Genomic DNA, 21,497 nt, shown 5'->3' with positions numbered 1-21,497 from the left:
AAAAACAAAAACGTATTAGGAGAGAAAAGCTCCTGTCCTCATTTACAGAAAAGGAAACTGAGGCTCGGAGAGAGAAACAATTTGCCTGAGCACCAAGTTAACAGACGCTACAGCCGAGATGCGAGTGCCTGGCTGCCGAGCCCCGGGCCTCCCTCCCCCCTCACCTGATTCACAAGCACGTCGCCCATCCTCCTGATGAGGAAGTTCCTCTCGCTCTTGTCCACCAGGGACTCCTTCTTCCGCTCCAGGATCCTCTGGAAGAACTGGCTGTGGATGCTGATCAGCTCGTCCAGGCAGGGGAACAGCTTCTCCACCATCTGCTGCTCAAACAGCAGCTCGGTCATCATGCCCCGGCTGTACACGTCGCTCATGATCTTGAGCGTGCGGATGTGGTGCAGCTCCGTCTGCATCAGCTCTGCGGGGACAACGCTCGGTGGTCAGGGGTCAGGGGTCAGGGGCGCCGCTACAGGGCCCTCCTCCCAGACCCTGCCGCTGCCAACAGCCCCCGGGGTCTCAGGCTATCAGAGCCACGTTACAGAGTAACCCTCGGTCAGCAGCTGCCTTTCTCCCAGTGCTTTCCTCCTCCTCCTCCCGCTCCCCTGGGGCCCGCAGCAGGTGCTGGAGGCCTCGTCACCCGCGGCTTCCCCATCAGTCTTCACTGGAATTGAAACCTTTCATAATGCACTTTGTTCCTATTTCCTAGAAACAGGAAATAGTGGCCCGTCCCTAGTGCGGCGGAGGCAATAAGCTGCCAGAGACTTCTTGTCCGGCCTGTGGCATCAATAAGCACTCATATTAAAGAAAATGGCCAATAAAATGAGAGAAAACAACTTCAAAGAGAGGAAGAGGGCTAGGGAGAAGATCATGTCTCTATACCTCAAAGTTTTAAAGGAAAATCTTTGAGATGCTACAGATGAGAACTGACTCTCCACAGCCCAGTGAATGAGCCCACAGCACCCCCGGGCACGCGCACATCCGGTGCCACAGGGCCAGGGAAGGATCTCACCATAGATCACCTCCTGCCGCTTGACCGCATCCTTCTTTTGCTGCTTCAGAAACTTGCTGTCCACGACGCGGCTCCAGGACTCGGCCTCCAGCTGCTTGGACTCGCTCTCAAAGTCGCCCATCAGCTGCCCTTCATTCATGTCTGTACCTACTCCTCAAAACAGCAACAAGCCAGCGTCAGAGCCCTGCTCTGTGACCTCTCAGAAGCCCGGGTAGAAACCAGTGCCTTGGCTGCCGACACTCCGCATTAACCCGGGGGAGTCACAGACCACCTTCCAGTGTGAGAAGGGACTCGCTGCCTGTTTGGGAGCGGCAGGCTCTCGCCAAGGCTCTGCTAGAGTGGAGAGCATCACACAAACCAACTGTCATTAAGACACGATTCCTACGTGAAGTAGGAATTGGATGGGACCTGGTAACTTCGCTGGTTTAAGACAGTAGGCTTACCACTGAGCCGAGAGAGCTAGAACTTAAAAGTCTGGGGGCGGGGGGATGGGGAGGCAGAGAGAAAGCTTTTGTACTAGAATATGACCATATTAAAAGCAAGGACATCTTTCAATGGACAGCTATCTAACAAGTGGGCAGGTCTGATTACCAATTTATCACAAAGCACTGGATGTTTTAGAGACAATTCAGACAATCTTCACAGGGGTAAGGGAGAGGCAGGCACTAGATCCCACCAACGCCTCCATGCTGGGTGGTGCAATGGCACAGTCTCTACAGAAACGCAGAGTAGCCCACACTTCCTCTTACCCTCGTCAGTCAGGGACTCCGTGGACTCGTTGACCTTGACGATCTTATTCAGTGAGTCTGTTGAGTGCGACAGGAATTTCCAGGTGTTTGATATGTTCTCATCATTGCCAACTCTGGGGACAAAGAGCAGCGCGTCACATACACTGTGGTGAGCCGTGGTTTACGTTCTCCCCCGAGGACCTGGACGATCACAGTGACCGCGGCCCGATGGACTGCGTGACCACAGACACAGGCTTCCGCGGGAACCCAGGAACCAGAACTACCAATCCAAGCTAAACTTGAACTTAACGTCACTGCAAACTTGAACTTTTTGAGCCTTGGGTTTTCTTAAAATGATAGTTAAGAAGGAAAATACTCTCCCCCCAAACTGTATACACATTATACAAGAAATTTCTGTTGGAAACTCACTGTCTAACCACTGCATTTTCCCTCCTGTTCCCCAATTATAGACTGAGCACTTACAATACACTGGATTTTTTTAAAAATTTTTTTTAATATTTTTTATTAAATTTATTGGGGTGACATTGGTTACTCTTTTGCTCTCTTGACCCCAACTCACCAGCTAGCACAGTAGGCACCAGTAAATGTTTGTGATATGACACAAGTGATTGGCACTCACAATTCAGAATGAAATCATCTCTTTTCCTATTCGTACTTCTTATTTTGATTGGAAATCACCCTTTCAGAACTCAGGGGCTTAGAAGCGGGGTAATGATATACAGAAGCACAGGACCACCTGGCCCGATGAGGGTGTTTAAAGGGGATCCTTGTCACAAACTGTGGCCACAGCAGTGATCAAACGTAATCCTCCTTCTCCTCGGAATCACCCCGTGCACTCCACACCCAGTACCAAGAATCCTTCTGTCAAATGATACGACTGTGCCCTTGTCACCCGGATGTCACTGTGCTATCCCTGAACCCCACTCACCCAGCGATGTTCTGTATGGAGACACTTTTGGACAGCGACACGCACTGCTGGGACCGTCTATTGGAGAACATGGGGGCGGCAGTGGCCTCCTCGGCCAGGAGGACAGCGGACCGAGGGCGCTCCTTGGGCTGCGAGGCTGTGAAGGGAGAGAAGACACCAACTGAGCGTCACGGCTCCTCGCCCACCAGGCCTGACTCATCTGACAAAGGCCACAGAGAAGCCGCTGCTCCACAGCCAACTTGCCCTGGGAGTGCGCATGGGTGGAAAACTCCAGGGAGGACAATTTGGCAATTTCTATTAAAACTGTATATGCCTATACACTTTGATCTAATAATTCTATTTCAGGATACGTTTATTCCAGAAGATAAACTTGTTTGTATTTGAAATGACACATGTTCAAAGTTATTCAATGCAACGTTATTGATAAAAGATTGGAAATGATACAAATGAATATAAAAAGAAGATCAATTAATAAATTATGGCCTGGCCAGCGTGGCTCAGGGGTTGAGCATCAACCCAGGAACCAGGAGGTTGCTGGTTCGATTCCCGGTTAGGGCATGCCTGGGTTGCAGGCTTGTTCTCCAGAGGGGGCTGTGCAGGAGGCAGCCAATCAATGATTTTCTCTCATCATCATCATCATCATCCTCCTTCTTCTTCTCTCTCTCTCTCTCTCGCTCTCTCTCTCTCTCTTCCTCTCTGAAATCAATAAATACGTTTATTTTTTTAAAAAACACACAGATCACTGGGCTAAACCTCTGGAATTTCTGACTCAGTAGGTCTGGGTAGGGTCCAAGAATCTGCACTTCTAATTAACCCAGAAACTACAGTTGAAAAACATTGCCTCAGGGGTAAGTCGCACACAGGTTCCCATAGAGCCAATTAAGACGGCATCATTACTGCTTTATTTATGGCAGCAGTTGGAAACTCAGACATCCAGATTTGGGGGAACTGGCAATTAAAGCGTGGTGAATATTTATGGGAGAACACCATGCAGCAGTCTTAAACATGACGGATTAGAGGACGCACATTAGACATACTACAGTCGGCACCCAGGAGGGAAAGGAACGAGAAAGGGGATGGAGAATGAAAATGGGAGCTGTGATAATATTGTATGCCAACTGCAACTGAAAAGTAAATATTATTAGTAAAAAAGGGAACTATATTACGTAAAACCAAAGTGGAGCCTTGCGCAGACCGGTGAACACACAGCCGGATGTGAACGGGAGTATGATTTTCGTTACGTGGACCACTTGAAGCCTTTGAAAAGAAAGAAGCGCTTCCCAGTCTATCAAGCCGTTTAATAAGCAAGAGCGCTTTTGATTCACGCCAGGGTGAGGCACTAACAGCAAGTATAACTGCAACTCACCGAGTAGGAATTTCAGGTGCACAGGGGGTCACTGGCTTAAACAGCCAGGATCTCGGTGCTGCCTTTTTAAAAATTCTCATCCAAGGATGCGTTTTTGATTTCTTAGACAGAGAGGAAGGGAGAGAACTATCGATGTGAGAGAGAAACATCGACCAGCTGCCTCCCGCACACGCCAGACCGGGGATTGAACTCGCAACCTTTCGGTGTAGGGGATGACGCTCCACCAACCGAGCCGCCTGGCCGGGGCACGGTGCCGCCTTTAAGCGAACACACACACTAACTAGAAACCTTCTGAGAGACTGATGATGACATGGGAAGCTTTTGGTCAATGTGTCTGCAGCCTTCTCTGACGTAACACAAAACAGACATTCACATCGTGATCAGTAACCAACGAACAGACGTGCGGACGTTTAGGTCTTGAACGAGAGGGGCAAGAAGAACCACGAGAGGCGGCGGGGCTACTTACGCTTGCTCCTCATGATGACGGTGGGCAGGGACGACGTGTCGTGCGCCTGAAGGCTCCCTTTGGGCTGCTGAACGGAGAGAAAGGCAACCGTGAGGGTGGCATCTTCTCTTCACCTTCTGCCACGTTTCCAGACGCCACAGGAGAAAGGCGGCCAGGTGCTCCCCCTTCCCCGCGGTGTCCTCGGCAAAGTCCTCAGCACCCTCGTCCCAGCCAGTCCCCTGCGGGCTGTCCCCCGAGCCCACCACTCGCTCGGATCCCACAAATGTGCTCTCTCCTGCCTGGAAGGAGCCCACCATCCCTGGATGGCACTCGCTACCTCGTGGCCACCTGAGCATCCCCTCGTGGCCAACGGCCCATCAGCTCTTTCTTCTCACCCACGGCAGCGACGGGCACCCCTCATGAGACCCGGGTACGAGTCTGTCACCTCCACACGGGTTCCAGCTAGGGACTCGCTAGAAATGCACATCCCGACCAGGAACCTGAATCTCTGAAGGAGGGCCCGGTCAGCTGACTTCTAACAAGCCCCGAGGTGAGTCTGATGCACATTGGAGTTTGGGGCCAAGGCACTGGGTAAGCGTGTCTGGTTATCAATGAATCACACGGCACACTGAGCACGCGTGTAGACGTAGCTGGAGAGACTGTGGGTGACTACAACACACCGGGCACCTAAAAGCTATGCCCCAAACCCACGCTCTTCTCTTCCTGCCGCCTGAGAAGCAGGGTGCACCACCACACACTGCGACACAGCACGCATGCTCAGGCAGGGACCATCCCATGCCCCGCGAGAAAGGGGCTGCCGGACAAGCATCTCACCCTAACACCCCAGCCCGAGCACGGCAGAGCCCCCGCCCCCCGCCTGCGCCCCCGGGGTCCTGCATGAGGAAGCCGTATGTGAACAGCAGAGTAGGTCTGCAGACGTAGCTAAGGAGAAAATCACTCTAAAAGCGACACAATGAGAACCCCAAGAAATGTATCTAACATGAACAAGTTCTGAAAACACTGCATTTTCCAAAAGCCAGAAATTCCCAAGTATGGTCATTGGAAAGAGAATAAATTCCTTAAGAGGAAAACATTTATTTGGGGGGTTATTTTGGTCTCAAAGTTGGTACCAAAGGATGAAAAGAAACAAACCCCCCACACCTCCCCTCTCCCGGCTCTGAGACCTGATGGGTTCAGGCAGAAAGGTCTTACCTTCATCTTGACCTTCGCACAGGAGGCCAGGCTTTCTCGACAGCTTTTGTGGACAAAGGCACTGCAGTCTGAAAAGGAAGCAAAAACCCACAGGTGTCATTCACAGAGCAAACCGGGCCCCGGTTCCGACGTGGGCCCCAGCAGCTCAGAGCTCCCGGGGCCGTGCTCACACGGGGAACAGAGTGACGGAGCGCGGCCGCCGGGCCTTCTCCCAGGCGGGCGTGTGATGTCACCCGGAGGCGGAGAGAAGCAAGAGCAGATGTGGTTTCTGATTCACAAGGACTCGAAGTCTGGGATCTCAGGCAGGAAGCCGAAAGGCTCCCAGAACTAAAACTAAGAGTGTCTGCCATCGATACGCCACCCTGAGTCACGAGGAAATTCCTAAGTAAAGCCCCCGTCAAAGGGGCTGGGAAATGGGTGACTATGTCAGAGGCAGCGTGTGAGTCTGAAAACCTGTGTATGTCCTTCTACCTGGGCCCCCCCCGAATCAAGAGCCACAGAAGACAGGTCATGAGAACACCCCGAAGCACCTCTGGCAGCCCTGACTCAGCAAATGGGGAGACTTCCCTGACAGATGAAGACAAAACAGTTTGCCACGGACACAATTTTATTTCAACTCTGTTGTTTGTTTGCTTGCTTTTTTTTTTTAATTAAAAAATATATATTTTATTGATTCTTTATAGAGAGGAAGGGAGAGGGACAGAGAGTCAGAAACATCGATGCGACAGAAACATCTATCAGCTGCCTCCTGCACACCCCCTACTGGGGATGTGCCCGCAACCAAGGTCCATGCCCTTGACCAGAATCGAACCTGGGATCCCTCAGTCCGTAGGCCGACGCTCTATCCATTGAGCCAAACCAGCCAGGGCTGTTTGCTTGCTTTTTAATCCTCAGTGACGGATACTCCCTCCACTGATTTTAGAGAGCGTGGAAGGGAGGGGTAGGGAGAGAGGAGAGAAACATGGATGTGAGGGATCCACATCAATCAGCTGCCTGCCAGGCTGGGGAACCCGCAACCCAGGTACGTGCCCTTGACCGGAATCAAACCTGGAACTCTTCGGACCAGGGCCGATGCTCTAACCACTGAGGCACGCCGGCCAGGGCACCTCAATTCTTACTTGTCACTCTCTTGGCCTAACAGGGCCGCTGGCGGGGCAGCCCAGCCCTCTGTGCCTCAGAGGGGCCAGCCGTGCTCACTGCTGCCATGACGTCAGACACCAGGACCGAGCCAGAAGGCCAGAGGTGAAGTCCAAACAAATAAGACGTCCCTCTGTGGGGACAACTGCCTCTCCAGGGAACAGGCTCCCTGAGAATAGGAACCAGATGTCATCCATTAAGCAACGCTTCACACAGATTCAGGAACTACACAGCACAGCTCCTGCGCATGCCAACTCCCTCACTATGGGCCGAGATGTTCTCTTAGCTCGTACATATGGATGGGACGGGGGTGTGGTAGGGGTATGGAGTAATGATGAGGAGGGGATGACACTAGGATGGGGACTGCCAGAATCCAGACCCCAAGGCCTTCTCCCATTCCTTCCTCTACAGTGGCTCCTCAACGCCTGCCTACTTGGTCCACGTTCCTCTGTCATCGATGTTTCCATCTCTGTATCCCTCTCCCTTCCTCTCTCTCAAGAAATAAAGGGGGAGGGGGATTAAACAAACAAAAACTGACCAACGAGCACCCCGTGAGCAGGCCTTGCAGCCCGATGAGGCCCATCGCCCTACGGAGAATGACGTCACTCGCTGAGGGCGTGGTGCTAATACTTAGACTTCAGCAATACTCAAGTGCTCCGGCCAATGTTTGAGATTTAAAAGACAACTTCAGCTGAAGAATCATAAAAGCAGATGTAATGTTTAAAATGTGCTTCTGGTAAACAACTTTTCACACGAAGTCACTTTTCGGACACATGGCCCCACACCCACCACCCAGATGAAACGCTAACATGGTCACATGTCTTAGTGATCAACACTTTGCATGGACATCTGCTTCACACACTCAAGGGCCTACTTGACCACCACTCGGCCTGGTCCCGAGCTGTGCTGACTCCGCACAGCCACGGGCTCGGCGGTGTGCGTGGGTGACTTAGGAACTGCTGCCCCCCTCGCATCAGCCAGAGTCATGAGGCTGAAACCTTATTCTCTGTTCTGGAAATCAGACATTTACCAAGAACACAAGCTTCAGAGACAAATCTATTACTTTTTTCAAGCTCCCTGCCACAAACCATACCATGTTGTTAGGGAAGGCAAAGAATTATCTGGCCTTTTACTTATTGTTAAAGACGATTTCCTAACAGCAGTAAGCAATACGCCTTCATTTTTCAAAATTCTTGCAAGAGGTCTTGGCACAGAGAGTGATGGGAACAGAGCCCACCCCTCATTAGACTCCTCTCAGCTTAAAAGAGCAAACAACCCCGACTTCCATTTCTTTGCTGCACGAAGGGAATCGGCATCAAACACAAGACAAGGAAAACCCACAGGGCTGGGCACTACCATCTTATCTGTTGCTGCTGTTTTTCCTCTTTAAGCTCTGCCATCAACCACCTCAAATCTTTGGGGAACGTATATACTGTACATTCCTTCTCTTTCAGCAGACAAATAAAACCACCCATTAGTGAGAGCATCTGAGGAAGATCAGCTCTATGACGGTGAAGAGGAGTGGCCAGGCCCAAGGACCTGGAGTTACAGAATCCATGAACATGGACTGCCCCCGAGTGAGGGCTCACCTTCTTCAGTTCCACGCAGTCAGCGCTCTGAAAGAAGGGGCTTCTCAAACTGCAGGCCACTGACCATTGGGACATATGCTACAAAGTTCTGATTATTCTGGGGAAAACTCTGATGCTTCCTAAGGTCACAGGTTAAAGAAAGAGTTATATGTCCGGCCGGTGTGGCTCAGTGGTTCATCATCAACCCATGAACCCCCTGCAGAGGTCACAGTTTGATTCCTGGTCAGGGCACACGCCTGGTTGATGATGATTCTCTCTCATCATTGATGTTTCTATCTCTTTCTCCCTCTCCCTTCCTCTCTGAAGTAAAAAAAAAAAAAACCTTGTTTTTTTTTTGAAGATTTAGTTTACTTAAGGACAGAAAGATGCAACTTCTTCCTATCATTTCAAACCTAACCAAGCAAACTAAAGCAACACAAACAACACAAACCGCTTCAATAGGAGCAGTGGAGAAATATGTGCTCCACAATCCTTTCTGCTCCGTCTCGTGAGCCATCTGTGGGGAGTGGGAGACGCTGCCTGGTCTGGATGGACGAAGCTCAGAGGCAAAGGCCTATAAGACGTGCTCGGTAGCTGGTGTAATAACCACAGGCTGAGGTACAGAACAAGAGGAAAGCCACAAAAAAGAGCCAACTCATCCTAGCTGAAGGCCTCCTGTAACAGCATTTTCGTAAGAACACGCAGACAAGAATCGAACAGATGCCGCAGCGAGATGGAGGAGATGGTTTGCAATATGTAGAAACATTTTTTCTGGCTTATCGTGGCTAAGGATCACCATCCAATTCAGATATCTAAGACATCAATCTGCATTCTTACAATGGTATTATTATTTTGTTGTTGTTAATCCTTACTTAAGAATATTTTTCCATTGATTTTGAGAGAGAGTGGAAGGGAGGGGGAGAGACAGAGAGAGAGAAACATCGATGTGAGAGAGACACACTGATTGGTTGCCTCCCACATGCACCCCAACCAGGGCCAGGGACCGAGCCTGCAACCAAGGTACGAGCCCTTGACCGGAATTGAACCTGAGCCCCTTCAGACAGGCGGCTGACACACTAACACTGAGCAACCAGCCAGGGCTTATATTGGTATTTTTAAGAGACAACACATGACATTCAGTTAAGTAGAAGAAAAACAAAATGAAAATGCTCCCTCTCTGATCAATAACTGACTCTATTAGGCTCTTCTTTCAAATCTTCCTTTTCCCTAAACAATGAACTTCTTTAATCAATTGTATGTATTTTACTATTTCATGTAAGGAACGCACTCTACATGTGAGAAAACGCCTGTCTAGAGACCTGCCTTTCAAACCCAAAGTGAAACCCAACCATCACACACACCCTGAACTCTTGTGTTTCCTGCTTAGATCGCAGCTGGTCTACTTGTTTATTTTTTTAATCAAGAGAAACAGCCTACCACAAAAGTACTCAGAAGCTGCGAACACAACAGAAAATGAATCAACAATAATCTCAGTATCATTTTACATCTGTTTAAAGCAAACAAAAACAGAACCACTGGCCAAATCCAAAAACCCAAACATAACAGATTCCTCTGCAGGACTCCACCAAGGATTCCAACAACCACATCGCCGCGGCCGCTGGAGAGAGTGGCTGGCAGGCTGCTCAGAGGGCTCCACGCAACTGGGGAAGAGAGAACCGCCCCTCCTCTCCCATCAAGGTGACCTGATCCTAAATCACGGGTTGAATTTTGATTTCGGATCAAAAACTAAATCAAAATTAAAAAAACAAAACACAACTACAACAATGCGATGCAAACAGAAATGCCAGGTTTCTCCTCAATTCAGTCGCTGTGAGGTCCTGACAAGGGGCTTCCTTCCGTCGGTGCTCCCACTGCTGTCCCCACGCCCCAGAGGCGGCCACGAGAGGCCTGTGCTGGCGGCTCTGCTCCCGGCTGCTCCTGTGCCCGTGACCATGAGCATTGCCGCCCACGTCCACATCAGGGACTCAGCTCTGGATTCCAGTGGAGTTAAGAGATGCTGACTTGCTTGGGGACATTCTATCCAACTGAACCTATTAGTATTTGCATGCAAGAGGGTATCTTTATTTAAAATATATTCTTATTGATTTCAGAGAGGAAGGGAGAAGTAGAGAGGGAAACATCAATGAACAGAGAGAATCATGGATCGGCTGCCTCCTGCACGCCCCCCACTGAGGATCGAGCCCGCAACCTGGGCATGTGCCCGGACGAGAAATCGAACCGTGAAAGTGACTCAAGACGTTTGGAAGAAGGTGCAAATCAATACCGGCCATCACAACGCCATCATGATGCACTATGTGGCTGGGCTTCGAAACCACAAGTCAGCACTGGCTGAGCAGCTGCTTGAAGTCTGAGGGTCAGGGTCCGAAAAGAGAGTTCTGCTAAAGCAAAGGAAGCTAAGGGCACAAGGGAGGCAAGTGGCCGACTGGAAGCCACAATTCCTGAGACTCCTGGGAAGATCCTGAACACGAGGGGATGGAGCGAAGGGAAAAAAGACTGAGTCCCCGAATTACTCAGATTTTCCACTTCCTGCCGAGATAACAGATGGGGCCTCAGACACACAATACTCACTGCAGGCTGTCCTTCAGGAAGCGGGGAACCAGCCCATGACTTCATTCCTTTTGCTTCTTTGGGAACATGACTACTCATTGCTCCTTTCCTCTCAAGCCTTGATTCTCCCCTCATTATTTTGTTAAGTGACAGGCTGAGCACACTGTCACACATAAACCTTCATGCCACCACTAACTACCCCTGGAAGTGAGCGCTAAGCTACAGTGAGGCCAGGAGTGCCTCAGTTTGGGGCGGGGGGCGGAAGGGGGGGGCGGCCCTGGTACGCAAATTTAAAATGTATTTTTGAACCTTAGGTGCACACTGGCCCTACCAAACTGTTCCTTTCTGCCATCTGGTTCTTTCCATTTCATACTGCCAATCAAGAAATCTGATCTCGCCCGGCCCGTGTGGCTCAGTGGTTAGGCATTGACCCATGAACCAAGATGTCACCAGTCTGATTCCTGGTCAGGGCACATGCCCAGGTTGTGGGCTTGATCCCCAGTGGGGAGCGTGCAGGAGGCAGCCGACTGATGTTTCTCATCAATGTTTCTACCTCTCTATCCTTTTCTCTTCCTCTCTCTAAAAAAATCAATTAAAGTAATTTTTTAAAATAAATAAATTGCACAGTAAGACAAATATGGCTGCAGACAACATTTGGGGTATAATATATCCAGAGAAGTAATTTTACAAGAATGTGAGTGATACAGCCAGCCCTAAAAAGTCACAACCTCTGTAGCACAGAGAAGATCAGCTGTGGGCTATGTGTTAGCTGTTCTGCTCAGGAAAGGGATGGGAATTATTATTGCAGTAACTTCGAATCTGCTCAAATGAACTTTACAAAATTCCCAATTCCAGCAAGATCACTATTTTTAGTAACAGATCACTTGGGACACTCCACACAAATGACCCAAAACAAGATAACGTCATGACGTCACAGTCGGAGAAGTGCTTCTTGGAGTCTGAATTAGTCACTACTTAGTCTGAACTGTTCACAGGGATGACACGATGCCAATCGCCTTAGCTGTCCGGTGACGGGCTGGGCTCGGGGCCGCTGGGTCTCCAGACTGGTCCCCTCTGAGCACAGCAGCCTCCTTGGTTTGCTTGGGTGTGTGCTACCTTCACTTTCTGCCTGTGCAGCGTTTTCAGGCGTCGTGCCGTGGAGCAGGGTACAACGAATGACTGCATGTGGGTCAACGCCGGCCCATGACCTACTTTCGTGTGTCCATGAGCTACCAAGGGTTTTCACATTTTTAAATGTTTGGAAAAGTAAAAAAGATTAATATGTCCTAACACATGAAAATTACATACAATTCCATTTCACTGTCCATAAAGGAAGTTTACCGGGACCCAGTCATGCTCATTGGTTTAGGCATTGTCTACGCTGATTTTGCATTAAAACCGCACAATGCAGTAGTGGTTGCCGCCAGGTCTAAGGTATCTGCTATCTGGTCCTTGACAGAAACAGTCAGCCAATCTCCATCTCAGAGCAGCAGCATCTTATCAAAAGCAGGAACCACCCGGCCCGAGTGGCTCAGCGGCCAGAGTGGCTCAGCGGTTGAGCGTCGACCAATGAACCAGGAGGTCACAGTTTGATTCCTGGTCAGGGCACAAGCCCAGGTTGTGGGCTTGATCCCCAGTAGGGGGCGTGCAGGACGCAGCCGATCAATGATTCTCATCATTGATGCTTCTCTCTCTCTCTCCCTCTCCCTTCCTCTCCGAAATCAATAAAAATATACTAAAAAAGAAAAAGAAAACCAGGAACCATGCTCAGGGAACAGACCAGGGTTCCAGGTGATTTTCAGCAGGTCGGCAATGGTCACATGGAACACCCCTGCACAAAGGAGTCTCCCTTGGCCGTCTGCACACCTGGCTGCGGGCAGGCTGCTGATGCACACACCAGGTTCCAGAATAAAATGGAGCACGCTGACCTGACCTGGGACGACTGGTGGCTTTTAGGTTGGTGCCTATGAGACCGCTCTGGGGCTGAGGGACAGCAGGAAAAAAAAGGCTCTATGTTCTCCACCTCGAATGTCCTTCTTCAGGGGTGTTTAAAGAAAGACACAAAAAGGGCTACTTCTCCATCTAAAGGAGGAAGAGATAGGGGCAGGGTGGCCAGGAAGCGAGAACGGAGCGTCCGTGCGCGAGGACAGAGGAAGCGCGTCTTACTTGCACAAGTGTAGGCGTCTCTGCTGGTGAAGGCCTTCGCACACTGGCTGCAGCTGATGGGGCCCACGACGGGAATGGCACTAAAAGAATGGCCGTTGAGGAGCTTCCTGTCCTTCTCCTTCTCTTTGGAATCCTTCTCCTTCTCCTTGGTTTTCTCTTTCTCTTTCTCCTTTTCCTGCCGCAGAAGAGAATCAATGGTGAACGGGACGCTGGAAGGCCTTCCCTTCCCCTGAGCCACCCAGATGGCACGTGGTCAGCAGTGGCGGGCGAATGCTTGGAACAAAAGTTAGGAACGCTGTCCTAGACAACTTATGGTTTATTTTATTTTTATGTTTTGTTAATCCTCACCTGAGGATATTTCCCCATTGCTTCTTCAGGAAGAATAGATAGGAAGGAGGAAGTAGGGAGGGAGGGAAGGAGGGAGAGAGAAGCATCAGTTGTGAGAGAGACACATGGATTGGCCACCTCCCACACGTGGCCCCGACTGGGGGCAGGGAGCTAAACTGCAACCCGGGTGTCTGCCAGAAACCCAGGTATGGGCCTTGACCAGGAATCAAACCTGTGACCCTTCGGTGTGCAGGCTCACGCTCTACCCATTGACCAAAACTGGCCAGGGCAACCATTTTTAAAAAATTAACTTGTGAAAAACCACAGGAAGACTGGCCAGGCGAAGCAGCTGTCACTGGCTTACTCAGTGCTTCTTTACACCGACAAACACCATGCCCAGGGCCCACACCGGAAAGAGGCCCCGGTGCCAGAGAAGGTGGCGGCGTCTGCAGAGGCCGAGAACCCAAGCACAGCCGCACAGCAGCGAGCAGTGAGCTGGGGGGCAGCTGCAGGCCCGGGGCGGAGGGACGGCGGGAACTCGGGAGCAGCCTGAGGGAGAGGAAGATGATGGAGGGGCACAAAAAATGACCGAGGTTCCTCTCTGACTTCCTACACCCATCACAAACCCCAAGTGAGGACACATCTCTGAGGTGGTCACCCTCACCCTAGCCAGAAGTATGACACACACACCCACATATACATGTTCAGTTTTACTCACTGGAATTCCAAGGTTCACGATGTTCACGTTGGCCCAGTTTTCAAACTGGGGGGAGGAGGAATTTAAAGTCAACAACGTAAAGGTCACTTAGCACTGTCAGCGCATTCAGCTGGCTCATCAATGCCAGTGACTAGCTTCCTTTCACACCAACTGGACCGTGAACTACAAGCCACAGAGTAGGAAGAATGCACTCAGTGGTCCTCTAATCACCACCTGTGGGTGCCGTTTTCCAGGGAACACAATTCTGTTGTTGCAATCTAAAAAACCTCCTGGAAAATGAGCACCCCAAAGCCAGCGATAATGACAACTACTGAAGGCCTCACATTCTGAGTCAACGCCTTCCACACACTCTTTCATCTGATTCAGCAACTCTGAGGTAGGTGTGTGTGTGTGTATGTGGGTGTGTGTGTGTGTGTGTGGGGGGGGCATTGTGCTTCCCATTTACAACTAATAAAGATAAAGAGCAGCTAAATTTTTAAAAAATATTTTATTGTGTTTTTTTTTTACAGAGAGGAAGGGAGAGGGAGAGAGAGTTAGAAACATCGATGAGAGAGAAACACTGATCAGCTGCCTCCTGCACACCCCCTACTGGGGATGTGCCCACAACCAAGGTACATGCCCTTGACTGGAATCGAACCTGGGACCCTTCAGTCTGCAGGCCGATACTCTATCCACTGAGCCAAACCAGTTAGAGCAAGAGCAGCTAAATATTTGAATAGCTCCTATGTGCCAAGCACTGTCAAAAGCAATTTACATGCATTTTCTCACAAAAACCCAAGGAGTCAGTAAGTCCTAGTTATTAGCTTAGAGATGGTGAATACTGCATTTGCGGCCATACACGAGTAATTCCCAGCTGGAATTACAATGCAAACCTGGCCGACCCTGCAGCTCCGCTCCGTTCACGTCATTCCCCTGCCAGGAGCCGGAGAGGCTTGTTGACTCACAAAAGGTCACACAGCAAGCGATCAGCAGAACCCAGGTCTCCCGCCTGCTACTCAGAACCGAAACGATGACTGTTTGCTAAGTCTATGGTGCAGGCAAAGTCCTTTTTAGCAGAACACACAATAAAAATCTAAGCACCGAATTGCTACACTTTAGAACTATAAAAAAATAACAAGAGGAAGGGAGAGAAACTACTGTACTTCACTTTACAAAACAGGAAACTGTTCTGAGGGGAAATTAGTAACCGCTAAAGGACATAAAGCTCTAATAAAAGTCAATAACAAAAATGAAGTTTTTCAAGTAATTTCTTTCTTTGAACAAAATTTTGTTGAAGGCTTTTACACACACACACACACACACACACACACACACACACACACAATGTTCATCTGAAAAGCACCTGACTTTCTGCTCAAGAAAGCTAATGCATTCTCCAAGAGTAAAACAAATCTATGGCAACTTATTCTCTCAAACCTTGCAATGACTTTCAAGTCTGAATATATAACAAATAAGATCCTCATCCTTACAACAACCCAAAGCAGTCCTTCCAAGGATAAAACAAAACAAAACAATCAACTCCATTGTCGCTGTGTTTATTAGCATTCAGCGCTTTAAAGAAGCCAGGCTCTTACCTCCCCATGTTTTGATCCTATGAACCTCACTGTTATTTGGGGTACATCATAGAACCGACCCCATCTGACCGACATGATGGACCGCCATGCCAGGAAAGGTGTTCTCACAGGAGGAGGGGCTCATGCCAGCCGGGGCGAGCCCAGCAGCTTCGTGCTGCCATCAGAGAAAGCTTCAGAGGAAGCCCGGGACTGGTTGAGAAAGGGAGGGAGGAGGAAGGAGGGAGGGTGAGGCTGCTGGCTTCCTTCACACAAGCTTAACCATTTGAATGCTGCCTGTAAGCCAACTACCCTGGTGACGAGGACACAGGAAATGAAACAAAACGAATTCCCCAAAACACAGTGTGCGTGTGGGATGGGAACTCTGACAAGGATGGAAGCCAATTTGTTAACACCAGAAGCGAAGGAATACATCTTACCTATTTAAAAACAGATGCCTTGCCCTGGCCAGTGGCTACAGTGTCAGCCGTGGCCTGAAGGGTCCTGGGTTTGATTTCGGTCAAGGGCAAGTGCCTTAGTTGCAGAGTAGATCCCCAGCCCTGGTCGGGGCGTGTGGGGGAGGCCACCAATGGATGTGTCTCTCTCACATCAATGTTTCTCTCTCTCTCCGTCTCCCTTCCACTCTCTCTAAAAATCAATGGGAAAATATCCTCGGGTGAGGATTAACAACAACAAAAGAATTAAAAACAAATGCCTCATTTTATAAAAAGCATTAGACAAGCAATTGAATTTTTTTAAAAAATCAGAGACACTCTGGACAACTGGGAAGCAGGCTGTGATTATGCAACCTGTCGCACTGCCGATCTCCAAGAAGGCATCGGAGATGAGGAATCTGCCTAACACTGCTGACCGTGGCCCCGGTGTCTGCAGAGGACAGCTGTGTGGCAGGCTGGCTTCAAGGGGGCCGCCCACGCTCCTGTGAGCGAGAACATTGTGTGTGTGCACACTGTGCCTGAACGCTCTGTAGCAAGCAGCTTACTTAGCAGGAAACAGTCCTCTCTGTCAAAGGTACTGAGAGACAAAAGCAGAAACTGCCCGTCTTCCTGTTCCACTTCCTGTTTAGGCTCTCCGCCTTTCGAAAACACGACCAATACGTTTACCTGTAACTCATGCCACCTACTGATAATTCTTAAAAGGACATGTGAAGATCGGTCTCAATTTCTCAAACCCTGTGTGTATGTAGCTACAGGCAAACTGTATTTATTTTTTTTTTCGACTGTCTGAAATTTCTATAACCTTGCTCCGGATGCAGCAGGGCAAGGCCTCAAACCGTTCCAAAATGTTCTGGCAAGCACTGTAGGAATGCACAGGGTCACCCCAGACCCAAGCACGCTGGAGGCTTGCAGCAGGCAAACTGTATTACCCAGAAGAGGCACCGTCAGACACCCAGCGGCGGGCTCTGGGATCCTCTGAATATTATATAACTGTTTATTACCATATATTTAAAACTAACGTAACAAATTAACATAATGACTGTAATATATCTTGGTTAATAACGTCAAATTACTTTATATGTCTATATATGATCCTTAATTATAAGGAAAGTAGAAATTTCCAAACCACTTCTAGAGACTTTAGGAAGAAAATGCTGAAATTTTCCCTTTAAAAGCAGGAATGCTTACATTGTACATCAATAAAAACAGATTAGATGAGCTCTAGTAATATCTCTTTAAAAAATAATTTAAAAGTAAAAATGTGTCCTTTTCGTAAAAATAGCATTTCTAGTTTTTTAGCATTATGGAAAAGTCACATTGTTCAAGAACTAAGAAATTATCCACTTATTTCTGTGTTATCATTCAGAGCAGCGATTTTCAACCTTTTCCATCTCATGGCAAACATGAACTAAGTACTAAAATTCCGTGGCACTCCACTCACACTGGACGCCTGCTGGTGTGTAGGCTGTTCTCAGGTTTTTATTTGACCATCTAAGGGAAAAGAGGTCAGAGCCCCGGACTAAATACTCAGGTACTGCTTGTTTTAAACATTCTCGTAGCACACTGGTTGAAAATCACTGGTTTAAAATCATTGGTTTAGAGAACAAAATACTTTTGCATAATAACGCTCTACTGTTAGTGCAATGACATATAAAACCAGGGTATTAATGTAACTTAAAAATGTTACTCTGGCCTGTGTGGCTCAGTCGCTGAGTATTGACCTATGAACCAGGAGGTCACGGTTCAATTCCTGGTCAGGGCACATGCCCGGATCATGGGCCGGATCCCCAGTAGGGGCCATGCAGGAGGCAGCCGATCAATGATTCTCTCTCATCATTGATGTTTCTATCTCTCTCCAAATCCCTTCCTCTCTGAAATCAATAAAAACTATATTTTAAAGTATTGCTTCAATATTTCCCCTATTTCTTACTATCACTTGGTACACTGACAAAAGCTAAAATGTTCTACTGGAGGTTCTAAAACAATCCTAATTAAAGTTAGGTAGCAACAATTATGAAAGGTGACGCTTAAACCTCTTAATATATTTGGCCACCGGGGTACTCTAAACATCGCAGAATATGAAATAGATTGCAATCAAGGTTACAGACCTGCAATTTTCGAGGTTTCCACTGCTAGAGATAGCACTAGCCCCCCGAGATTAAATCTTGAAGCCAAGAGAGAAAGAGGAACCACCTCCTTGCAAAAGAGTGTTGCCATTTGGACAAGAGGTCAACAGATACAATTTCTGCCAGTGATGACAGACTTCCTTTTCTCCTGCCCTTTCTCTTCACCTCCCACTGGTAAACTCCAATCCTCTGAGATTAGTAAAAGAGTTAAAAAGAAAAGGACAATATTTAGTGACAGATTTGTTGAAAGGTGAGCCTGAAACGTCAAGAACTACTTGCTGGAAGTTGACCACACGAGGTTCTGCCTTAGTATTATCTAGTTCTGTGGCCTCAAACACACTTCTTTGTGCTTCATTCTGTGAAAGGAGGAGGCTGGGACTTTTTTTAAAGGTCAGGTTCCAGTTTCTTAGTTCAGTCTTTTTAAAAATATATATATTTTTATTGACTTCAGAGAGGGAGAAGGCAAGAGAGGTAGAAACATCAATGATGAGAGAGAATCATTGATCGCTGCCTCCCGCATACCTAACAATGGGGATGGAGCCCACAACCCCGGCATGTGCTCTGACCGGAAACAGAACTGGTGACCTCCTGGTTCATGGATCAAGGCTCACCACGGACCCACGCCGGCCGGACCAATGGCACTTACTTTGCTCTTTTTGCTGCTGGACATTTTATTCTTGATGTAGCTGAAAGTGCGGCTGACTTTTGTTCCACTCTTCCCTTCGAAGTCTTTCTTGGAGGGGCTCTGTGGTAGGAAGCTGTAGTTCTCCTCTGATATACTAGATAAAAACAAGAAGACTGGTTTTGAAAAGAAAAAGACTACAGAAGTTATTTTTAAAAAGTTAAAACAGCTTCTACATCCTTCTTCATGCCCATTCTGGTCAGGTGTCAGTGTAGCTACGAGTCAGGTGCCTGATGTTCTCACGTGGAAACGGGAGGCAGAGTGAGAGGGGGCAGGGGCTGCTGAACATTTGATACAATAACGTCAGAGAACAGCCTCCACAATGCCCATGTCCTGTTGCCAAAGGCACCGTATCATCTCACATTATCACAAGAAGGGGGAGTCCAGGACAGTAAGAGACTTCGAGAAAGACCATATTCACACAACTTTTATTACAATCTATTGTTATAACTATACTATTTTTATAGTTATTACTAATCTCTCACTGTGCCTAATTTACACTGAGTGGCCAGATTATGATGATCTCCGGATGCATAATAATCTGGCCACTCAGTATATATATATTAGAGGCCTGGTGCATGAATTCGTGCATGGGAATGAATTCGTGCATGAATTCATTCAGAGATCATAATAATCTGGCCACTCAGTGTATAAACTTTATCATTCGTATGTCTATATAGAAAAAATACAGTATACCTAGTGTTTGGTACTATTGCAGTTTCAGGCAGCCCTGGGGATTTTGGAATGTAGCCCCTGAGGACAAGGGGGACCACTGTACACACACACACACACACACACACACACACACACACACACACACACCCCAAAATGGTGTTAAGACTTATGAAGCAAAAACCCCCATAAGCGAAGAGCACAAAAGTTCATAAAGTCCAACAGAAGTGTTTCTCATGTGCATAAATGCAAGCCCTTTGTCATTAGGAGAGTGTGAAGAATAAAAGTGGAAAAAGTACTGAAGACATTATTTAAAAAGGATACAGTCTTCATTACAAACCACTTCTAACCACTGTTCCAAGTTTATCTCTCAAAAAAGTAAGAACCCAATGAACTCAATTAATTAAAGGCCACAACACATTTTGGATTCTCTTCATTTCACCTTGGGAAAAGGAGTAACAAAGAAATGTCTAGTACCTCTCCGTCAGATTAGCGCTGGTGTTGTGGAAAGACCGGGAACCTAGAACACAAAAATGGCGGCAAAATAGTTAGAACCAAAGGCTTGTACCCAAACGACAGAGAAAATGTCTAAAATGTTTACAATGACCCGGATGAAGCAGAGATGGCATCTGAAAGCCAGTGTGTGCTGCCTTCTCCTCCTAAGGGTTTGGTAGAAAGAAAATTAAAACTTGAAACCTTCAAATTAGAACTATGATAGGGAGTGAATTTCCCGGGACAAATGTTTAATCCAGGATTCAAGTAATAGAACAACCCTCAAATTAAGATTTTTTTCTAATGGTCAAACATACATAAGACATTTTTACATAATTCTTGTTCTTACCAAATTCAGTTCCTATTGGCCATCATTCATAGATGATGTCACAGGAAGAATACAAAATAGGAAATTAGACGTCATATTTGGCATGCTGTTTATTTTGCACTCAGACATTTCTATACTAAAAGCCTAGCTAATGTGCACGATCTTTTCCTGAGCATTGCTGGGAACGGGTTAGTGAACGGGAAGGAGCATCCGAGCTGGTGCAGGAGGCCTTGGCCGTGCGTGTCTCTAACTTGGGCCGAGATCTCAGGATTTCATCGGGGAAAGGAGGGGGTGACACAGATGTTGAGGTCCTCTCCAGGGTGGTGCTTGATAAACCTAGCAGCGCAGGTCCATCCTTTCTCCTTCCACAACTCCCGGACCAGGGGGTCAAGACGAAGGCTAAGCCCCCCCGAGGTTCCCCTGCTGCTTCCTCCATCCTAGGCCCTCCCCTGTCCCACTGTCCCCAGCCTTAACAAACGTCCTCTCAAAACAAAGAAAATAGCCGAAACCGGTGTGGCTCAGTGGATAGAGTGTCGGCCTGCGGACTGAAGGGTCCCAGGTTCGATTCCGGTCAAGGGCATGTACCTTGGTTGTGGGCACATCCCCAGTGGGGGGTGTGCAGGAGGCAGCTGATCGATGTTTCTCTCTCATCGATGTTTCTAACTCTCTATCCCCCTCTCTTCCTCTCTAAAATATCAATAAAATATATTAACAAACAAACAAACAAAAAAACACAAAGAAAATAAAAAAGCGAAGGCTGCCTCCGACAGCAGGGCAGTAAGGAGAACAAACAGAGGGCACACCATTATGATTAACCCTTAAACGCCCAAATTGTTCTAGATTATGAACAGAAACGCAAAATTGTAGTTATTACTCAGTACACAGTCAACAGGTGGGAATAATGCCCCTGCCATGCTGACCTATTTCCCACACTACTATGAATACATTGAGATGAACAGCCTTGTCAAGTTTCTAAACTGGGTAACGTCCAATAAGAACATA

General features: G+C 48.1%; 1 protein-coding gene across 10 annotated transcripts in view; it reads right to left on the bottom strand.

Moving 5' to 3' along the window:
* Window positions 1-21,497, bottom strand: part of AKAP13 (A-kinase anchoring protein 13) — a 184,537-nt gene that overhangs the window by 17,713 nt on the left and 145,327 nt on the right. For 8 of the 10 annotated variants that reach the window (XM_079763884.1, XM_079763881.1, XM_079763886.1 and 5 more), the window contains 9 exons: window positions 20,153-20,195; window positions 18,968-19,100; window positions 13,146-13,320; window positions 5,707-5,774; window positions 4,516-4,582; window positions 2,684-2,819; window positions 1,756-1,868; window positions 1,007-1,159; window positions 165-415 (listed from right to left, as the gene is read on the bottom strand). In XM_079763884.1, the coding sequence (XP_079620010.1) occupies window positions 165-415; window positions 1,007-1,159; window positions 1,756-1,868; window positions 2,684-2,819; window positions 4,516-4,582; window positions 5,707-5,774; window positions 13,146-13,320; window positions 18,968-19,100; window positions 20,153-20,195 (1,139 nt within the window). The remainder of the gene's footprint in view (window positions 1-164; window positions 416-1,006; window positions 1,160-1,755; window positions 1,869-2,683; window positions 2,820-4,515; window positions 4,583-5,706; window positions 5,775-13,145; window positions 13,321-18,967; window positions 19,101-20,152; window positions 20,196-21,497) is intronic. The other 2 variants (XM_079763883.1, XM_079763885.1) reach the window with 2 other exon arrangements.

Source organism: Cnephaeus nilssonii (genome assembly GCF_951640355.1).
Source record: "Cnephaeus nilssonii genome assembly, chromosome: 24".
NCBI lineage: Eukaryota > Metazoa > Chordata > Mammalia > Chiroptera > Vespertilionidae > Cnephaeus > Cnephaeus nilssonii.
Note: the sequence above shows the minus strand (reverse complement) of the source record. Positions and strands in the feature narration are given on the sequence as shown.